Source organism: Megalobrama amblycephala, linkage group LG20, assembly GCF_018812025.1.
Source record: "Megalobrama amblycephala isolate DHTTF-2021 linkage group LG20, ASM1881202v1, whole genome shotgun sequence".
Classification (NCBI taxonomy): Eukaryota; Metazoa; Chordata; class Actinopteri; order Cypriniformes; family Xenocyprididae; genus Megalobrama; species Megalobrama amblycephala.
In genome coordinates this window covers 7,187,806-7,211,070 of record NC_063063.1, presented here as the reverse complement: position 1 = coordinate 7,211,070, position 23,265 = coordinate 7,187,806, and the positions used below count along the sequence as shown (strand labels likewise).

Below are 23,265 nucleotides of genomic sequence, written 5' to 3'. Positions count from 1 at the left end.
TGATGCTTTGAAGCTTTACAAATCTTTTGTTTCGAATCAGTTTTTCGGAGCGTGTATCAAGCTGCCAAAGTCACGTGATTTCAGTAAACGAGGCTTCGTTACATCATAAGTGTTTCGAAATTTCAATGGTTCACCACTGGAGGGCGTAACTTTGATACACACTCCAAACCACTGATTTGAAACAAAAGATTCATAAAGTTTTGAAGCTTCATAAAGCAGTGTTTTGAAATCGCCCGTCACTAGATATTGATGAATGATGAAGTTTTTTTATGGTTTTTTGTTTTTTTGGCGCACAAAAAGTATTCTCGTCGCTTCATAACATTAAGGTTGAACCACATGAACTGTTTTAAATATGTCTTTAGTAGCTTTCTGGTCATCTGAAAGTGTTAATTATCTTGCTGGCAATGCAGGCCTCACTGAGCCATCGGATTTCATCAAAAATATCTTAATTTGTGTTCCGAAGATGAACGAAGGTCTTACGGGTGTGGAACGACATGAGGGTGAGTGATTAATGACTAATTAATTAATCTGTCAGTAGTATACCTAACCATCCTTATCCCCATATATATTATCTACACTCATCCTTATGAGTTGTTTGCAGCTAAACAAAGCTCTTAAAGCCATACTTTATGGATCTATGATTAACAGGGTTAGAAAAACTGCAGCCACGAAGTGAAGCTAGTTTTGTAGTGGGCAGAACAAATGAATAGTTGGCTGTATAGTGCACAGGTTTAGCAGATTACCAGAGCACAGCTGCTGAGGGTAGAGCTGGAGAGGACGGGACAGGCAAACAATCAACTGCCTCCATTCTGCATTGCACTTATTGCCCATTGGGCTGGTTAAATACTGATAAAAGCACAAATTTAAGTCTTGTATCACTGCAATCACAGTGACAAATTAACTCATGCCCTCAATTTCAGAGGATCAACTTTTGTATACAGTAAACATTTTTTTGTTTTTAGTACTGCATTGGCTCACCACTTGGCTGCTGAGACTAAAATCAGTTGAAAACCACTGATTTTAATTAGGCTTATTTTGTCATTTAATTTAACCAATGTGAAAAAAAAAAAAAAAAAAAAAAAAAAAATCTTTGATGAATAGCCCAGTTTTAGCTACTGTTGGAAGTGTGTTACATGCTTTTTGCCTGTTGACAGTGTTCTCGTCTGACTGGCAGGGGGCGCTCTGCTCAAGCACAGCATTGCTTCAGGGTGCTGCAGAAGATATGCAGCAAACTGATGATTCTTTGTTTATTGGATTCTTATTTGACATTCTACTGTACACATACTCTCCGTCTATGCACTTGCCTTTCAGTTTTTACTGGCGAGTCTGAACATGCACAAGTCATTTGTCTTTATGTGCATGTACTTTATGTATACAGAGCTTTATGTGCACTTTTTTTTTTAATGATTTATTTTTGTTTTAATGTTTTCATGGAGTAGACAATGTTTCAGCTGCATAGACTGAAGGGATCGGCACTTGTGGAGGACAGAAAACCAGCACATATTGGATTGTGAACACGTACTCTGATTAGATTCAATGAAGCATTTCAGATTTATTTTCAAGTCAATAGATTTTTATAGATTTTATAAGGCCTCTGGAGTAAATTGTAAGTACAATTATTTGTTGTAACACTAACTGTAGATTTAAACATTAATGTAATTGGTTTTTCACCTGTAAGCTGTTTTTTTTTTAATAGGTTGGATACAAATAGACTATCAAAAATAAATGTATCAAGTTATTTAAGGTTCAATAGGAGGGGTGTGTATAAATGTTCCACTGTGGAAACAATTTGTGGTACAGCCAAGGCTTTCAATGTTTTGCACCAAATGTGTATTTTAATCACAGAAACATTCAAAGGCAGGAAACAGAGATGGCGTCAGATGCCCTTTCCTTCTGAGTCAACAGCCGATTGTGTCTGAGCGAGTTTGAGACACACTTAATGGCACCTTGCCTCATGTGGTGGTTTGGGGCTGTTGGGACCAGCGCTGTTCTTGTAATCATACTTCCCCCCCCCCCCCAGACCAAATTCTAAATTACATTCCCAAACGGAAGTTGGCCGCAGCATCATCAACAATATCTGTACGTGTTACCAGCAAGATGGACTACTGGTAATATAATTTAGATTTAAGATGGTCTCCACAAAGCCAAAGTTCCACACAGCAGTCTGTAATTATGTTGTTGCCTCTCTCACCATATATTTAATTCAACCACTAGATGGGGTATTAAAAACTTGGAAAACATTTGGAGTGTATTTTATATCTTAATGAAGTGCAGTTGTTTCATGGTGAGCTTGTTCTCCTAAAAATATTTATTAGTAAGTGTTTTAAGTGGTACAAAAACTTTTGTGCTACGGTCAACTCGATGGTATTTAATCCCATGACTCTTTTGTAAGCAAATCCCAGCTGTGGGACAAGTAAACTATTATAGTGCCATCTATTAAAATGTTTCATGAAATATAAAGTTGTTAACTATGCCGAGTCTAATTTGGTCCACTGCTGCTATTTAAATCGTAGCATGCTATATATACACATCATGCGGTAAAACACGGTGGCTTTAAATGGACCAGTGTTTAACCTAACAGCAAGAAGGCAAAAATGCATTCCTGTAGCAGCTAAAAGATTTAGGCCAGATTTCTGAAGTCTGAGCAGTCAAGTTTGAACTCTGACCTCCAACACGCAGCTGGCAGTGACAATCTTACACTGAAAGAGACACTTTAAGTGCTCTTGACAAACAGTCTAATTATGGGGCCACAAAATTCCCAGTGCTCATTACAATTATAATGAACAGGGTAAACTAGAGCAGATGTGTCCTTTTCAGTGTGTGTTTGAGTACTGTACCAAGGCAGTGTGAGATTTCTACATGGTCACTCTATATTATAAACATTAGCTCAAATTTTTGTTTATACATATATGTAACAAAATATAATTTCTGAAACATAGTTTAATCCATAATAGTATCCAGTCTTAAGTTCTAGCCAATGGTTATGATATAAAGTATGAAAGTAGGGCAGAGAAATAGGTTTAGTGATTGGATTCATTTAAAGGAGTAGTTCACTCTAAAATTAAAATTTTATCATTTAAGCCCCAAGGTGAATAACGTGTATGCCTTATTTTGATATTTTGAAGAGCACTGCTCTTTCCCGTACAGTGTACGATTAAAAGGATATTTGTTCACCCAAAAATTTAAATTCTGTCATCATTTACTCACCCTCATGTTGAACCAAATCTGTAGACATCCTTTCTTCTGTGAAACTCAACTGTTTTGTCCATATAGTGAAACACTGGATCTCACTGGCTTTTATTATACAGACAAAAACACTGGTAACACTTTACAATGAGGTTCATTGGTTAAACATTAGTTAATGTATTAACTAGGGGTGTCACGAGATCTCGCGAGACTAAAATGTGACGAGATTTCTCGTTGAGGCGAAAAGTAGTCTCGTGATATTGCCATGACAGAGCATTAGGATTAGGAAAGAATATGCCACTGCTACGTTTACATTACGCCAAAGACTATAGACAAAGACAAGACGTGTCACTCGTATTGTTTTGAATGGGAGAAAGTGAAACGGGCAATATGGCGGAATAAGTCCCGCCTTCTAAATAAGAGCCAATCGCCGACTGGTAAAGTCATCGCGTCACTGCAGCGGCCGTTAGAAGCACTGGTTTCTATAGAAACAGTCAGACGCGCGCCTCTGAAATGAGGCACAGGAGACGCGCATTTACATCTGCGCATGCGCATTAGCTTGATCCAGCCTAAAACATAAAGTTTTTTTAGATTTGATTGGTGATTACAAATATGAAATTTAATCGTAAGATTGGCGAACAGTTTTGGAGAATTTTATGTTTCCCCATTCAAAGAGCTGCATGATGCCCAGGATGCCCGAGAAGCGTTTCAAAGATGGCCGCCGAGTGAAATGACTTGTCTTAAAGGGACTTTGCTATAGAAGACGTGTCACTCGTATTGTTTTGAATGGGAGAAAGTGTAACGCGCAATATGGCGGAATAAGTCCCGTCTTCTAAATAAGAGCCAATCGCCGACTGGTAAAGTCATCGCGTCACTTCAGCGGCCGTTAGAATCACCGGTTTCTATAGAAACAGTTAGACGCGCGCCTCCGAAGAGGTGAGCATTTAGGTCTGGGCATGCGCATTAGCTTGATCCAGCCTGAAAAATAAAATTTTTTTGTCATGATTCGAGCGTTTAGAAACTAAATTTATGAGCCAGTTGTTGTTAGATTTCATTGGTGATTTCAAATATGAAATTTAATCGTAAGGTTGGCGAACAGTTTTGGAGAATTTGATGTTTCCCCATTCAAAGAGATGCTTGATGCCCAGGATGCCCGAGAGGCGTTTCAAAGATGGCCGCCGAGTGAAATGACTTGTCTTAAAGGGACTTTGATTACGCCTCCACTGTCGTTTTGCTTTGTATTTAAATAAAAAACATTAAATTCAGTTGGATAACGGTCGCCGCCGCTCCGTATTTACAGAGTTACGGGCGATCGCTGAAAGTGAAAGTAAACGCGAGCGCGCATTCAAACGTGACTTCAATATCCCGCATTTTGAAAGCGGCTCCCTGATGAATGCAAATATCTCTCAATATGAAAGCTATTTTAGGCTGGGCAGTGTAGTTGTAACCATTTCTTAGCTCTGTATCAAAGAAAAATTTGGTCTTATTTGCACTTTGAATATTGAGAGTGCGATTATGGTTGCACTTATTGTAAAGTGTTACCATAAAAATGAATAACAGTTTTCTCTTAATCTTATTAAGCACAAACAGTAAGGTTTCATTTGTTAACATTAGTTAATTCACTGTGAACTATCATGAACTAACAATGAATGACTATTTTTATTAACTAACATAAACAAAGATGAATAAACACTGTAGCACATATATTGCTCATTGTTAGTTGATGTTAGTTAATTAATGTTAATAAATGAGACCTTATTGTAAAGTGTTACCATTTTTATTTATACTGTTTTTATCAGTTTGTGGAAAGGAGTTCAGTTAGGAGGTCAAAAGTTGTAGAATCTCATAAATCATGTACAGTGAGTAAGGTCTGAAGAGACTGAAATCATACAGAAGAGAAGTCAGTCAGTTGAGTTAGTGGCAAAACCTTTTACAGTACTTGAGTATTGTTGTCTTTTACTGCATATGATAATTCATACTCAGAAAGTAGAGCTGAAATGACATTCATAAGATGATCAGTTAAAACATTTCAAATACACCTGCAGAATATTTTTTTCTAGTCATGTATTTTGCCATTGAGGATTTCTTAAAAATAGTGTGTAAAAATCTTGTCTCGTCTCGTGAGATACCTGTCTCGTCACACCCCTAGTATTAACTAACATGAACTAACCACGAGGTAAATACAGGTACATTTGTCACTGTATTTACTAATCTTCATTAACATTAGTTAATGAAAATACAGTTGTTCATTGTTAATGTTAGTCCACAGTGCATTAACTAATGTTAACAAGATTTTAATGATGTATTAGTAAATGTTTAAATTAGCATGCTGTAGAAGTGTAGTTTATTATTGGTTCATATAATTAACTAATGTTAACTAATGAACCTTATTGTAAAGTGTAACAAAAACACAAACATTTTTCAAAATATCTTCTTTTAAGTTCCACAGAAGAAAAAAAGTATACTGGTTGGAACAACATGAGGGTGATTAAATGATGACACAATTTTCATTTTTGGGTGAATTATCCCTTTAGGTTGGCTAGTAGGGGTGCGCCATCTTCCCAAAACTTCATATCACAATCTTATAACAAATAATCATGATGCATGATCTGAATCGCGATCTTTACAATTTTGATTGTCAAATATACATTGATTTTTATTAAAACTACTAAAGTTGTACAGTCAAGAGCGGTGAGTGATTTTGTCTTTTGTTTAACATTAATGACAGACAGTTGCATTAGGCTTTAAGACTAAATGCTTGGATTGAATATTATGACATGCATCCAATTTCTTTCCCAACCGTTCATTCACTTAAGACATAACTGACTGTCTTTATGTAAATACTTGCCAAGACAGACATTTTTACATATTTTTGTATATTTGACCATTTCGGCGCACGCCTGAAACCCCAAGCATATACTTTTCTCATCCGTGTTCCTCTCCGTCTGGCAGTGTGCACACAGAAAGTGCATATGGGGATCAGACTCTTTTGCAGTTTAATGGGCTTTTTTTTTTTTTACATGATTTGGACGTTAAAGGGTTAGTTCACCCAAAAAATGAAAATTCTGTCATTAATAACTCACCCTCATGTCATTCCACACCCGTAAGACCTTCGTTCATCTTCAGAACACAAATTAAGATATTTTTGATGAAATCCAAGAGGTAAATGACTCGTCCATAGACAGCAATATAATCAACACTTTCAAAGTCCAGAAAGGTACTAAAGACATCATTAAAACCGTCGACATGACTGCAGTGGTTCAGCCTTAATTTTATGAATTGATGGGAATACTTTTTGTGCACAAAAACAAAACAAAAATCATTCAACAATGTCTTCTCTTCCCTGTCATTATCCTTACGAAGTGATGCTGATGCAGGAGCCAGCCAATAATGAGAACCTGGAAGCGCTGAACGTAAACAATGTATGAGTATGACACAGAAGAGAAGATACTGTTGAATAAAGTCATTATTTTTGTTTTGTTTTTACACACAAAAAGTATTCTTGTGGCTTCATAAAATTAAGGTTGAACCACTGCAGTCACTTCAACAGTGTCTTTAGTACCTTTCTGGACCTTGAAAGTGTTGATTATGTTGCTGTCTATGGACGAGTCATATACCCTTTGGATTTCATCAAAAATATCTTGTGTTCCTAAGATGAACGAAGGTCTTACGCATGTGGAACAACATGAGAATGAGTAATTAATGACAGAATTTTCATTTTTGGGTGAACTAACCCTTTAAGTTAAGGCTTTAAGGAGGAGCAAAAGCACAAGGAAGGGAACAGCATGTGGCACAATGATCATTTTATCTTGATTATCATGTTTTCATAATCGTTGGAAGCCAAAATAGAAACCAAAAATTTGATTCATCGCACAACCCTATTGCTGTTGAATTGTTTTTGTGATATAATCTAGTAGGAAGTAATTGCTGTATTTTAACATTATTATAAGGACATAAAAGATCACGATCTCTGCGATTCCCTTGAAAAGTAGATAGTGGACGTCTTCAAGTTTGATCACGATATAAAATCGTTAGATTGCCCACTCCTATTAGCTAGAATTTGTGTTAAAAAACAACAACAATATCTTTGCAAATAATGCGAAAACATGCGTGGATGAACCGTTGTCTTCTATTAAGTTATAAAACTGTTTATTACTCATTACAAAATGTTACATAGCAACCTTGAGTGTTACTCCAAACGTTGTTTGGAGTAAATACATTTCTTGAAGTTTAGTTTCTACTACTAATACATCAAAAAAACAAAAAAAACAAAAACAAAACAAACAAACAAAAAAAAAAAAACAATATAATTGATTACCCCTAGGAGTACTGTGTTGCTTTTCAAATTGTCTCTGTACTTTCCCAAAATCTTTTGTGCAAAGAAATCATGCTTCTTTTAATTAAAACCTCTTTTCTGGCAAGTGTTACACTTCATTTAATACAGACGCAAATTTGACTGCCGTGAGACCTAAAATTCAATAACAATATCTGAAACAAATTTTAACTGTTAACTATCCTTAAACAGAAAATGATGGAAAAGCCTGTGTGTGCTTAACTAAGTGCTCCTAAAATATGTTTTTCCCCAAATGTAGTTTTAAATTTCAGTTGTATCTCCTGATAAAAAGTCCTCTGAGTAAGCGATCACAAGTGTACACCAGCAAATACAAAACTCACTTTCTGACACTTAAGTAGTCCTGCATTTTATCCTTTCACCATCCAAAATCGCTCTCTAGCCCCGTAGTTCAGAGCAGTCAGAAATTACAGTAGCGAGTGAACATGATACAAAATGCGTTCAGTCTGTGAAGGTTATGTACAAGCACCTCAGTCCTACATTTGACAAACACATTCCACATTGCTCTGTTGAACAGGAGCGAGTTTGGCTGGGTATGAGAGGAGCTGAAAGGGAGGCCAGCAGACAGTGGTCAAAGAAGCTTGTGAAGCCTACCTCACATTGTATCACTGACGTTTAAGATTCCTTCAAGGAAAGCTTAGTTAGTTTTATTTACATGTAACCGTGTAACACACCGAACTGCAATACTCGGGTCTTTTTTCTGTGTCTTTATCAAATGTGATATCTCATTGCTTAACCCTCGTAGGATTGAAAAATAAACATATAAAACTACCACACTGTTGCATTTTAAAAAAAATAACAACAACAACAACAACAACAGCAACAAAAAACGTACAGTCAAGAATAATGTGAAAAGGTCCAACAGTTACCCAGGCAGCTCTTGCATTATTGTATCATAGTGTTTCAGACAAAAGAGCTCTCTCAGAATGGACTGAAATAGCACTGTTGCATTGCACTGATTTGTCACTCGACTTTCCTTTGGATGCCTCTGTGGACATCATACCCATCTCCACTTGGGCACCTGTGCCAAGGCAACATGTTTTCGAACAAGAAACGAACGCTTTCAAACAGTGCGTTGAGAACAAGCCACAATCAGCCCAGTTGGCCCCTGTTCAAAGAAATGTGCAAATCATAAACTTGAGTGGCAAGAAAGTAATTAACAGAAATAACTGCTCCCGTGTTAAAGCGTTTATAAAACACTGCTATTGGTTGGATACATAGTGTGACCATGCTTGATGGGATTTTCTGAGGAGCATCAAGTCTGGGCTGGGCACATCCAGCCAGGGAATATCAGACTGCATCACCTAGGAAAGTTTAGTGCTGGGGTGCACTGAAGAGAGTTGAGGGGGACTGAAAGCTGGCTGAGGGTGAAGGGCTGACATGGGGTAGAGGCCAGGGTGTAGAATGTCCCCGTATGAGGTGCCCACTTGGTGCCTGTACATGTGGGTGGGATTGGCGGCCAGGAACTGTCTTTGCATCATTAAGGAATGAATGGCAAAGGGGGGCATGAGTGGCGACAGAACAGCCTGGTTCTTCAAGTACTGCAGTGGATGGGAGTAACTTGGGGTGACGTGGGAGCCCAAGCTTTCACACATGTCCTGGACCTGAGATACAAATGTCCCTGGATACAGCCCTTGGAATAAATGGGAGTGCAAGGGGATCTTGTGGCCCTCTGAAACGTAACCGTTGATGTGCACTGCGTGAGCAGGTTCTGCTGGCTTCATGGACTCACTTTCAGCTTCCGGCGTCCTTGGTTTCCCCGGGCCGTCCCTTTGCGTCGAGCAGTGCAAGGGCGTCACAGCCCGGATCTTCTTCTCCGACGGTCCGTTTTCCAAATCCTCGAGGCTCCTTTTCAGTGGCCGTGCAGTGCAAATATTCTGTGGGCTGCTTTTTGCACTCAGAATGGGCCGAGCCATCTCATCGATCTTGTAGCTCAAGGTCTCTTCTCCTCTGCCGTTGTGTGATTTCGGGTCAGTTACCTTTTTAGACGTGGACACGGTCATGGGAGTAACACGACAAGCCCTGGGATGGTAATCTATGCTTGAGCTCTGACTGTTGCCTGCTTGAAAGAGAGGAGAGTTTTTAATGTCCTGTTGCATCGTGGGATGTGGGATGCCAGTGAGAGAGGATGTGGAATGAGGCAGTTTGTGGGGAGAGGATTTTGGGAGGCTCAAATCAGTTGGTTGCTCCTCTGTTACCCTTTCTGCAGGAGGTCCCTTTTCTTTCTGACTAAGTCGGGCACAGTAATTCAAACCCACATTGTCGGGATGCTGACTTGGGGGAAAGCCCTGGGCGGTCTCACAGTCTCGAGGGTAAACGTCTCTGCTAAGATACTTGCTTATCTGCTCTTTGCTCAGGTGGTGCTCCGTTTGTCGGCAGAGATTGTGTAGGTGTGGTGAGGAGTAAAAGTCACTCAGGAAGCTGGGAGCCTGGCCAGGACGAGGCATCTCAGCGGATTTCTCCATGCTGGAATGGGGGTCGGTCCTCATAATGTACGGCTCTCTTATCGGAGTAGGCTGTGGCAGGGGTATTGGTTCTCCCTCACTACACCCTTCTTTCTGAGAGCCCTCTGTTGAGGACCTCCTGTCCTCACTACCCCTGGACTTGAAGCTCTGAGCATGCTGAATAACTGATGGTCGTTTGATCACCATGTTGGTCTCTGCAGTGGAAGGAGCATGGGAGCTCTGCTGTCCAGCAGATGAGCTTTCTGTACTACTGCTGGACAACCTCCTACTGACCAATGGAGGTGGCGGTCCATATGGGTAATTATTAAGCAGTCCTGTTCCACTGACTTGGGACAGCATCTTCTTCTTAGCTAATGGGGACATGATGCCAGGATTACCCCTAGGGTAGAGGAGAGGATTAAAATTGAAGCATGCTTCTTCCTTTTTAGTGGGCTCGGCCCTTTCGGGTGGGATTTCAGAAGATGCGACAGGTTTCTGCTTTATGGTCGGCAGCACCATTCCCACCTGGTTTTGGCCCTCTTTTGGCCTAGACTGTTCAATGTTTGCAAGGGCACCTGGAGGTACATTGTATTCCAGCATCCCATGCTGCCATTGGTCGGGTGTGTGAGAGTTGGGGATAGGATGACCGTGGTGCAGCGGCATGGCAGCAACAGGAAACGCGTCACAATCCTCTGATTTGAGTGGCGCACCATCTTGTGGAAGTGAGGGCAAGACATTCCCATTTGCATGCTCATATGCGTTATGGAGCACAGGTTGATCTTCATCCTTGATCACTAGCTGCACACCTTCATCTTCAATAAGAGGACTCTTTGCTTCTAGGTCCTTTGAGGTTAGAACCAGGGACTGTTGGCTATCCTGCTTCTCCTGGAGCTGTTCCGTGTTCTCCATCCCCTACAGACACATAGAAACATTACTTAATGGCACAATTAAACAAGCATACATTGCTAAGACAGTTACACCCACACGTGAGTTAAGTCATATGAGATGACCTGGGGAGGTGAAACAGCTCTGAAAATGTACTAAAAGATGTAGACATTTTGAATTTGTATTTTATTTCTAATTTCTGATATATAATACATTTTTAATATAGCTTATATGATATAATATCTAGTCTACATTCCCACTTCTGCAGTCTGGAATGCAAAGAGGTAAAAAGAAATGGGTGAAAAATTGAGATGATTGACAAAAAGGCATGTTATTATTCTGTTATACCTCAAAGTAAGTTTCAAGGTCCTTGATTTCATGAAAGCTTTAAGAGTCTGCTTTTGACTGGGTTCAGCATTCAGTTTCAAACATGGAAACTGTTATAAGCAGTCAGACAGAAGAGTTCTAACTGCTTTTAGACAGATGGGAAAGGTTGTAAGATCAAATTTATTATCCATGTGTATGAACTGAACTTTAAAATTTGCATCTTGAATTTTTAACTTCTTTAACTTGCAAAGAGATGTCAGTCTGCCCAATGCTGGGAACATTTTGACTAGGTGGTACTTATGTTGGTTCTGGATGTTCTGTCATTCTGTCATTAATTACTCATCCTCATGTCGTTCTAAACCTTTTGTTCATCTTCCGAACACAAATGAAGATATTTTGATGAAATCTGAGAACTTTCTGTCCCTCCATAGATGGCTACGTTAGTGAAACTAATCCATATGAATTGAGTGGCTTAGCCCAATCCCTTTATATGATGAAGAGATTGAATTTAGGCTTTTATTCACATATAAACATTCATCAACTCAATGAGGTTTGTTCTTGTGTGTTACACAGTACGTTTGAGCTTCCGCAAGAGGTTTGTTCTCACATGTCAAGCAGGTTTGGTTGAGCTTCCGTTTGTTTGCTGATCAATGTTTATATGTGAATAAAAGCCTAAATTCAATCTGTTCATCATATAAAGCGATCAAGTCTCATCAAAAATTTTGGAATAAACCACTCAATTCATATGGATTAGTTTTACGATCTCTTTATGAACTTTTTGAAGCATCAAAGTGGTAGTTGCGAAGCTCACAGATTTCATCAAAAAGATCTTCATTTGTGTTCTTAAGATGAACGAAAGTCTTACGGGTTTGGAAAGACATGAGGTTGAGTAATTAATGACAGAATTTTCATTTAACCCTTTAAGAGTTTGAGAGAAACAAACTAAGTCATATAGCTTTGTAAGTGCAACAGAAACCATATAAACAAATTTGCTGAAGAATGCTGTAAGTTCAGCATCTACATGCTAATGGCCAACATCAAAGTCTTTTGCAAGACACGCATACGTTTGCATCAACAGATGACCTTGCACTTATGCGTTACCAGCAGCTGAGCTGCAGCAGGTTTAAAGCTGATACCTCAATGCTTTCCCCATGCAAATATCTCTTCTGTCTCTTTTTGACACAAATGACATAAAAGATGAGGCTGTGTAAGCTTTGCATCATTTCAGAGCTGAACAAATCAATTCCAAAATCCTCTAAATGCAGTCTGCTTAAATGAGAGCAGAAAACAAAGTCAGCATGATTGCATAAAAGAGACAGCCGACACCTGCTGCCATATCCAGAAGCATGATGCAAGTTTTGCACTTTGGACAAACTTCACATGTCTCTAATGAGCAGATGCTTTCCGGAACTTCAGAGTGGTGACAGCGGTGCAGAAGAGAGGCATGCACCGCCCATCCATTCATTATCAGTGATGGAGGAAGAGATGCACAGATGTTTGACATCAGCTGGTGTCAAATAAAAGGCTGGCTCATCCTTTCACTCCATTTCCTCACTCAACCCAGATGAATGTGTAACTACACGTAAATAATCGCATGTTCATACATCACATTACACAGCGCAGAGACAAACAGCTTGTCCCGGCTTGTTTTTGTAGACTTGAAAATAGCATGATTGCATATCTGATCTACTATCTGACAGCTTTTGAGCACTATTTTATGGTAATTTATACTGTAGGTCCTAAATGTGTATGTCCATGGTACTTTTGTACCAAATTGATAATAAAAAAAAAAAAAAACAGTCTGTGAAGAGCAGCTGCTCATTTGAACAGTCAAATGCTGTACTTGTTCATAATGTTTGCTGAGATATTACTGTAAACACAGTTTGTCTCAAGTGAATGTAAACAAGTCCAAAAGAAAAAAAAAAAAGTTGTGTTCAAATACCGGATCTGTGCATTAGGTCTTGCAGCGTAAATGGCGCCTAATAGACCTGTCTGAGTCTCTTATGTCAAACTCTAACAGTATTAAGACAGTATTCATGTCTGTATAATCTTGCATTGAAGACAGTGCCCATAATATACAGGTAAGAAGCTTTATTTTACATTATTACTTTTTTTCTTCAGAATGCTTACTTGAATACTTGATACTGCTGTCAGATACCTTGTTGTAAAAATATCTGTTGTATTGCTTGTATTTTGTTTCTTTGATCATTATTTTACTACCAACTATTTTTGTTTTAAATAGCCTATATTTACTAGAATAAACTGAAGCAAAGTTATTACATATTATTATAATCATCATTACCATTAATAATAATCTTCGTTTTTATCTTCTGTATACATTTTAATTTTAGTTATGAAGTTTGATTTTCATTTCATTAGTTATTGTTTATTTTATTGTATTACTAATTTTACTCATTTTTAATCCAGTTCCATTTTTTTTTAAAAATATTTTATTTCAGTAAACATTTATTTTATTTAAAGTAACAAAATATGATTGCTTTTTTAATAGCTTTAGCTTTAGTTAAGTATAATAACACTGTCTTATTTCTTTAATTTTTTAAAGGTGCCCTAGAATTAAAAATTGAATTTACCTTGGCATAGTTAAATAACAAGGAGTTCAAGTACATGGAAATGACATACAGTGAGTCTCAAACACCGTTGTTTCCTCCTTCTTATATAAATCTCATTTGTTTAAAAGGCGAATCTCAACATAACACCGTCTGTTACGTAACAGTCGGGATCATTAATATGTACGCCCCCAATATTTGCATATGCCAGCTCATGTTCAAGGCATTACACAAGGGCAGCCAGTATTAACGTCTGGATCTGTGCACAGCTGAATCATCAGACTAGGTAAGCAAGCAAGGACAATAGCGAAAAATGGCAGATGGAGCAATAATAATTGACATGATCCATGATATCATGATATTTTTAGTGATATTTGTAAATTGTCTTTCTAAATGTTTCGTTAACATGTTGCTAATGTACTGTTAAATGTGGTTAAAGTTACCTTACTGTATTCACGGAGACAAGACTGTCATTATTTTCATTTTTTAAAACAGTTGCAGTCTGTATAATTCATAAACAAAACTTTATTCTTTATAAATCTCTCCAACAGTGTGTAATGTTAGCTTTAACAACGGAGCACCATCAAACTCATTCAGAATCAAATGTAAACATCCAAATAAATACCATACTTGCGCGATTAGACATGTTGCATGACGAACACTTTGTAAAGATCCATTTTGAGGGTTATATTAGCTGTGTGAACTTTGTTTATGCTGTTTAAGGCAAGCGCGAGCTCTGGGGGCGGGAGCACGAGTATTTAAAGGGGCCGCGCAGCCTGAATCGGCGCATATTTAATGATGCCCCAAAATAGGCAGTTAAAAAAATGAATAAAAAAAAAATCTATGGGGTATTTTGAGCTGAAACTTCAGACACATTCAGGGGACACCTTAGACTTATATAACATCTTTTGAAAAGACGTATAGAACAGGGGTTCCCAGCCACGTTCCTGGAGGCCCCCAAAAATGCACATTTTGCATGTCTCAATCGAACGCACCTGATTCAGGTCTTTTGCATAGTTTGTGCTTGCTGTTTAATAATCATTTGAAACTTAACAAACTGGCTGCTCCAGTAGTAAAAGAAAATATTGATCTTGAATTCTGTCATCACTATGTATAAACATTAATGAAACAATTTAATAATCACTTAAAAATGAATTAATACCTGTATTATATTACGCTGTACCCACATTGGACTAGCGCGGTTTGGAAAATAGGATGGATGAATGATTCAGTTGCGGGTGCCATCTTCTGGCGATACGCGGGAATTCATTTGACACGCGACTCTCAAAGTGCATTATGGGTATTCTCTAGTCGTTGAGCGTACATCAGTTATACACTCGCCATTGCGGTGCATTTTGGGATTGAATGAGCGCACTCGATATCGTCCACTATAGTTTGGGACAACCCTACAAACGGCTGTCCCCTCAAATACTGCCCTATTTAAGGATGTAGGGGGCGATTTCAGACACAGCCCAAGACCTGTAATGGATATGTCAGACTAAGGAGAGATTCAAAATGTGCAGTGTTGGGAACCCCTGCTCTATAGGACATTACTTTTTGCTGGGGTATTGAAATTGATATGGAGTCGTCATGAGATTTTGGTGTTGATAACTGAAATGTGGTGACAACACTAGCTCACAAATCACATATCCTGAGTGAAGCTCAAATGAGAATGTGTTGCTTTCCGAGTCACTATTTGAGAAGACACCTCTTAAAGCCTCTTAAACCTCTGACCTGAGGGGTCGCTCTGTCTATCACCCTTTAGACACTTGTACAAGTTAGGAATGTCTTTGGGGCCACGAGCAGCCAGTGACTAGCAGGCAAAATTACCCAGCTGTAATGTGGCGTGACCGCCCGTTGGCTCAGCGTGTGTCATTCAATAGCCTTGATTGTATTTGGTGCCTGAGGAAGGACTGATTTAACAGCGCTTACAATGCTCTGATTCTTACCAGAGCAGTACGCCTATATTTGTACATGCCCTGATTATACTCTACTGACATGCAGGCCCCCAAGACAACTCCCAGCATCTCTCTCTCCAAATTTCCTCCCCAAGATCTATAACTCTACTTTAAGTGTTTTTTCCTCCTTTCTGCGCTCCAGTCTTGTCATATCGGCTCTGCCTCAAACAGAGAATTCCATTTTCATTTTATGCCTTGTACAATGTACAATCAATTATCTGGAGAGGCCTTTCAAATTACACAACATACCAGACAGATGAGCTAGGCATGCAGCTGGAAAAGAACCTACAACAGCCCTTTTTGTTTCCACACTATAACCTATTACTCATTTCTTGTGCGGTAGGAATGAATACGGACTGCCTAACGTCTTTGAAATGTGTCTAAATTTGACAATTCGAGAGAAATTTTCAAACAGCCCTTTCATCTTCTCTGTAATCATTTGCTTATTCATGTGAAAATAATAACTCAATTTTCATTCTCTTCCACAGCCGCGCTCTCCTTTTTCATATTTACGCTTAACTGGAGAGACATTTGCAAATCACCATGGATTTATTGGCTTTTAAGGATGAAAATAAGCCCACGGTTTCTATAAGAACAAAACCATGGCATGCAGTGCATATTGGTTTCTAAGATGTGATAGGAAAACATTTCCACCACAGCTGCTCTGTGCACAAAGGTCTTGTCGTTAAAAAAAAAAAAAGGGAGCACTGTCATGATTTCCCCCACAAATCATCTCCTTCAATTTGATTTGTGAATAAAACTCAGAGGCAGCTTATGGAAAAAGGAACTGTAAGGGAAACCTTATGCTCTGCAGTCCAGAGATTCACTGAAAATAACAGAATTGGGCACAGCATATAAATCGCCTGGAGTCAGTTAGGCAGACAAATAGCATTTGATTTCCATGCTGTCGTACAGCGGTCAGAGCTTCCAAATCAGCCCAAATAATTATGTTAAAACCAGCTGCTCCTGACAGTACTATTCTCACACGTTTGTGACAGCTTTTTTGTTGAGGAGAGGAAAGGCACCCAGCCTGAAGTGGTCTGTCATGGTTCCAGAAAAATTTTAGGGACCAGGCACGAACTGTATTTGTATTATTATTCGGAGTTTCTGCACTGGACTCTGTGACAGCCCTAAGAAACCTACGGTTGAAATTTGGCACGCTGGGCAGGAAGAGCGTCAATATGCCTAGGGACAATTTTGGTGCAAGTCAATCAAAAAACTCTCTAGTGCCACTGGAGATGCTATGACCAAACAATTCCGCTACTGGTGTGTGTGTGTTGCTTTTAAACAGGTTAAACACTCAAAGACTGACCAGCTCTGGGACTTTAGCCGAAACGTCCTTTTCGCTCCGAGGCACCGGTTTTGGTTCATCCTTAGGGCGCTTGATGGCCATCATCTTTGTTTTGACAATGCCCTCCTGGGCACTGCCCTCCTGTTTGCGGGGTTTGACGGGCGGAAGGGGTTTGTCCTCCTCTCCTTTTGTAAATCTCTCATAGGGTAGGATGAGTCTGAGGAAAAGGATTAAGTGATACAGGTTAGTGGAATCAGACCGATTCATCATCTGTTTGCACTTCTATTACTTTACACAATTCTGTCTTCTTCCTCAACTGATAAAAATAATAACCGATAGATTTTTGTCTTGTAGGCTTTTTCTGTTATCCTAGACAAACTGTGGAATTGACTCATGCATGACATGAAACAACAACAAAAAAAAGTGTCTCCTTCCTGTGAACCGAATTACCGAAATGTTTTTGATCACAACAGATGGCTGTTTCTTCAATTTTGGCCCTATGGACTTATAGGAATTACACTCTCTTAAAACTCATTAGTTTATTTTATTTGTAAAATGTACTTATTTTTAACCAACATGAACAAATGTAATTTCCACAACATCTCAAATCTATGGAAGCTTGTCTGGTATGTTGTGTAAATTTGAAAGGCCTCTCCAGATAATTGATTGTACATTGTACATTGTACAAGGCAGAAAATTAAAATGGAAATGCGCGATAAAAACTCACAATTGCGAGAAAAAAAACGTTATATCTCACAATTCTGACTTTTTAACACGCAATTCTGACTTTGTATCATGCAATTTTGACTTTATAACTCGCAATTGCGAGTTTAATCTCGCAATTCTGAGAAAAAGAGTCAGAATTGTGAGATAAAGAGTCGCAATTACGTTTTTAATTTTTTTTTTGTGGCCGAAACATTGGACCACCGCGGTTTGGAAAATTGATGGATGAATGATTCAGAATTACGAGATTTAAGCTTGCAATTGCGAGCTATAAAGTCAGAATTGCGTGATATAAAGTCAGAATCGCATGATATGCCTTTTTTTTTATATCACGCAATTCTGACTTTATAACTCGCAATTGTGAGTTTATATCTGGGACTTTTTTCCCAAAATTGTGAGATATAAACTTGCAATTGTGAGAAAAGGTCAGAATTGTGAGATAAAAAGCACATAATTTTTACTTAGATTTTTCATGTCAAAAATGCTATTCACTGACACTGTGACACTGTTGTAAACCAAGTAAATTATTTTAAAAAAACAGACAAAAATTGGGGTTGTGGTGGAAATGATGTCTCAACTTTGTATACAAATCATTTTCACACAATAATTATTGAAAAAGTTTGTTTACTTCACTCTTTGTTTTGATTATCATATTTAAAAAGATGAAATAAATAGTTTTAGTGCAATATTTTAAAGTCGTCATGAAACGAAGATTTTATCCTATTTTTTAAATGCATGTTATTGATCTTATTGTGAACAATGTATGTTTCATTTTTCTTTTCCAATAGTCTGTAACACTCGGATGAACAGCACAATATAGAAGAAAAGATCAGTCGCTACTTTCGTTTCATTGCCACTTTAAGATTGGGTCTTGGGTCAAGGGTAAAACAATGACATTTACATAAAAAGGCCAAAATAAACAATACAGTCATGGTAAAAGTTTCCAAGACAGTTTAAAGTTCAAATTTGTTAGTGTTAGTAGAAAAATAAGCAAATGGGACATGTGCCGTAGTTGAAGGAACACCCAGCTATGAACACTTGAATGAATGATTACACAAGCAAATGCCTAACCACAATGAGGCAAATAGGGGACAAATTGTGGATAATGGGCTTGATCCTAATGAAAATGTACCTTTTTTTGCAATGCACCACATCATGTCAGATCAGCACCATCCAGAAAACTAAGACAGAAGACTAATGAAATTAAAGCCAAGATGACAGCAGATATGAAATTATGATTTACTTGAGAATGTTATTGTGGATGGAGGTACACAGCAACATGCCTTTCTACTCTTGTAGCTTGAAGTTTTTATAATATGTCTGATGTGATTAATGAGTCTGGCTGGGAACTGTTGAAGGCATGCGGAATATCTACTCTAATACACCAGCTGCAATCCAAATACATTTCACATTCACATCACGATACACAAATGCAAAAAAAAGAACACAAACACGCTAAATGCGAGATACCGCTCTATTAAAATTAAATTATTATAGTTTTTGGTGGATTTTTTATTTATTTATTTTTTTTGTCTACATTTTTCCTTCAATTCTCTTTTTCATTCTCTCCATTCTTGTTTAATAAGATCCGATGGTATTTCAAGAGGGATTCATCTCCGCTAGTTTGTAGCCGCGTGTTTACTCAACGCCGGGATGTTCGGGGCTCTCAGAGGCGGGTCGCACTGAGCATGCTCAGACAGGGGCTGTGCGGGAAAACTATGCCGGCTGAGGTTTGGCGGCCGGCCAGCGGCAAAGCTAAGCAGGAGCCCAGAGGGAACATTCATCTTCAGATCCCATTACCAAAAGAGTTTAAACATGTTACAGCTGCTAAAAGTGGAAAACGGCTCGGTCCGTGCAGTCAAATCAAAATAGCAGGCAGCTGCCAAATACCTGATTCCCACTGTAATGTTTCACTTCATGTTTACATAATGGAGGTATAATAATGCACACAATGACTTATCTTGTTCACAGCTAATCCTCAGAAATCTCCCTCGTCTGGAACTAAAGGAGTTTTTTTTCAAACCCCCATAGAGTCCTTAGTGAGCTTTAAGCTGGTCTTATGACAGCCTGATTTTAAACTGAGTGCAAAAAAACGATGTTATATTTACCTAATATTCTCTTTCGATTGGTGGAGGGATAATTGGTATCAGATGTGATGTTTTAATTTGCTTATTTATGTCTGAGTACTTTTCTTATGTGTGAGAGAGTTGAGATAAGAATGGAAATAGCTCTTTGTCACAAGGTGAGAAGTCAAGGAATAAATCATGACGAATATCCCCACTCATTCTCGCCACATGGCCTTTTATGGGAATAAAAAGTCACCGTTCCCGTCCCATTTCAGCTCACAGAGGGGAAAAAAACTGTAGAAAATCTTTCCTTACAAGTTAGGCTGTGGAGTGTTTCCTCAGAGGAAAATGTTTTTAAGAGGTTGAGGGCGTCTGTGAGATTTAAATTTTTGTTATTTTCATTGAGCTTAGCAGCTGGCAGATAGACAGCAGTATAACTCCATTTCATACAGCCGGTGAAGGGCACAATGCCAAGAACAGGAAATATGCAATTAAACATCCCTTTATGAGAGAGAGGGAGATAGAGCAAAGTAAACACAAAGATTTTTTTTAACATTGGTAGGGATATATATACACACACACACGCCACACATTTTGCAGTCTTTATGTATTCAAGTTTTTCCTTGCCAATTTATAGGGTATTCTATTATGGCTGGATCGATACCAAAATGTTGGCTTGGGTACAATACCAGCCCTCTGGTCCCTCTGTATCGATCCTAAAATGATACCTTAGGCAACAAATAAAAAGCCTCAGGTGACTGATAAAATAAACAATTTCAATAATATGTCATCAATCTCAACATTTTTTGCTGTTAATGAACAGATCAGATCTTTTTAACCCTCTGGTGCTCTTCGTGTGTTGGTCAAAAATGGCATTTTTTTTTTTTTCCAATGAAATTAATGTATTATATTTTAGTTTGAAGTTTTAGTTTATGTTTTTTTTATTTAATATTTTGTATTTTTAGGGGATTGTATGATATTAAATTATATTTTCACTTTATATTTTATAATCCATTTATTAACTTTTTGAGCATAGACCTGAAAATAAAATTTCCAACTTAAACTGTCATAAATTTTCAAATGCTTTAAAGCACAGACTTAATTTTCTTAATTTTCACAGACATAAAATCTCTTTTCAAAGACAACACTTGGCAATTTATTTCTGAAGTGAAAAAAGTTTTAAAAAGTTAAATTAAAAAGGGTACATAATTTTATGTTTATTGTTATAAAACAATTATATATATATATACACGTTTTACTCTAAAACAGCTAGAAAATCAAAGCCGTAAATCTAAACAATTTGTGTTCGAAATTTGAGCTTGATATCTCAAAAAATTAGCTTTCAGTAAGATTTTGTTTGGCCACAATGCCAAAAGTTTTCACAAGATGAAATTCATCTCCCATTCATTTCCAATGCAGTAATTTTTGACCGTGAGGAGCACAAGTGTGACTTTTTTTTCCTTTTCATGTCCATGTTTTTTTTTGTTTTTGTTTTTTTTTGCGTGTGTGTGTGTTCAACCTTTACCAAGTTTCGTACTTTTTTGTTACCACTTAACCATGCACCCCTGCAGTATACAAGTAACCTGCATACATATCTACCAGCTGAGAAAATTAAATGTGAAAGTATTTGAAAAATTTGCTTAAAGGTACACTGTGTATCTGTTGTCTCTCTAGCAGGTTAAAAACAAAACTGCATGCATTTTGCAGAAGAACATTGTTTTGGTTGTGCTTCAGCTCTTTGTGACTGTGCGGATGAATATGGCAATTTATCTGTTCAATAACATACAACATTTTACAACATTTCAAATCCCTCAGTTCTCACCATCTCTGAAAAGCCAAGCTAATGTTGATTCTTGTTTTATTACAAGCTTTGTCACATTCTCTTTTTGTTTAGTGTAGGGGTGGAACGGTTCAGATTACTCACGGTTCGGTTTGTGTCATGGTTTTAGGGTCACGGTCTTGGTATGGTTCGGTACGTGCTATGTTCCGTAAAAAATAGGACAATTGTCAAATAAAAATAAAGAAAATAAAAACAAATAATCTAACTACAAGAAGCAGCACAAATAAATACATGAAAGCTAAGATACAAATAAAATAAACAATGCTTTACAGGTTTTTCAGGTATCTAACAGTCGTTTTAAAGGTCCCGTTTTTCGTGTTTTTTTGAAGCTTTGATTGTGGTTATAGTGTGCAATATAACATGTGTTCATGTTTCGCGTGTAAAAAAACACATAATTTTTCACATAATTTACTTATCTGTATACCGCTGTTTCCACTGTCATAAAAACGGGCTGATGACTTCCTTGTTCTATGAAGTCCCTCCTTCAGAAATACGTAACGAGTTCTGATTGTGCCAGCGGTTCCTGTGTTGTGATTTGACAGCAGCTTAGCGCCCAGAAAGGTCACGCCTCTTACCATAACGTGGAGATGCACGCGCTCAGTGTTATTGTAAACATGTCTTTAATTTTACCCTATCAATTTGAGCCGGAATCAGACCCGGTGATTGGACTGCGGGATGAAAATAACAGTGTTTCGACGACATGGCGACAAACACACTCTACAAACGCAACTCTTGTGTATTCCTGTGGGCGGAGGTTAGTCAAAAAATTGTTTTAGTGACGTCATTAAAGAAGGAAGTAGAGGGATGTAGTCCAAACTGGCTGTTCGATGTAGGCGACTTCTGTTAAATAAAATATCTCGCTTGGCATTGAACTTTGAGCTTTAAAATTTTACAGATTTTATTTATACTCTAACAACAACATTACACACTAACTAAAGTTTGAAACATGGGATCACGAAGAACGGGACCTTTAAGGTACAGAATTTAATAAAGTAATCAAATATAAAATAACACTGCATATAAACTTCTTCAGAATGCATATTCATCGACTGAAACATACATTAGCTGCATCTGTTTTACACGTTGTTGTTATTATCAACAAACCATATAATAGATGCGTTATCAGGTTTCGGGATGAACCGCGGTGCAAGTGCATGCCGAACCATGGGTGGAGAATCGAACTGTTCGTTTTTTTTTTTACTGAGAACCATTACACCGCTAGTTTGAGATTTACCTGCTCTATGTCAACCTTTCTCGGTTGCTGTGACACTCCCACACCATACATGCATCATTGTGGCTGGAGCAATTTTTCTATTTATGAATATGATGAGATAAGCACGGGCGAGTGACATAAGTACGCAATTTCCTGTGAAAACCATCCGGACAGGTCTAAAACATAAACACTTATAAAATTTGAACAATAAAAAAAGTTATTTAGTGTACCTTTAATTTCCAAGTTTGATGAAAGGAAAAAATTATTTTTATACTGATTCTCATTGCTGCTTTTTGCTTTATTGTTTATATTTTTTCTGCACTGTTGCCTATATCTTTGCATGCAATGAAGTATAAAACAATGTCATTTGACAGTGAACGCATGAAAACATGATACACAATAGTTATATTACAT

General features: G+C 37.9%; 1 protein-coding gene across 1 annotated transcript in view; it reads right to left on the bottom strand.

The window, feature by feature from the left end:
• Positions 1 to 7,313: 7,313 nt before the first annotated feature.
• arid5b (AT-rich interaction domain 5B) overlaps positions 7,314 to 23,265 on the bottom strand; it is a 155,906-nt gene continuing 139,954 nt past the window's right edge. Inside the window, exons 9-10 of the mRNA XM_048171029.1 lie at positions 17,031 to 17,226; positions 7,314 to 10,893 (exon numbers count right to left, since the gene is read on the bottom strand). Of these exons, the coding sequence (XP_048026986.1) occupies positions 8,842 to 10,893; positions 17,031 to 17,226 (2,248 nt within the window). The 3' untranslated portion in view covers positions 7,314 to 8,841. The remainder of the gene's footprint in view (positions 10,894 to 17,030; positions 17,227 to 23,265) is intronic.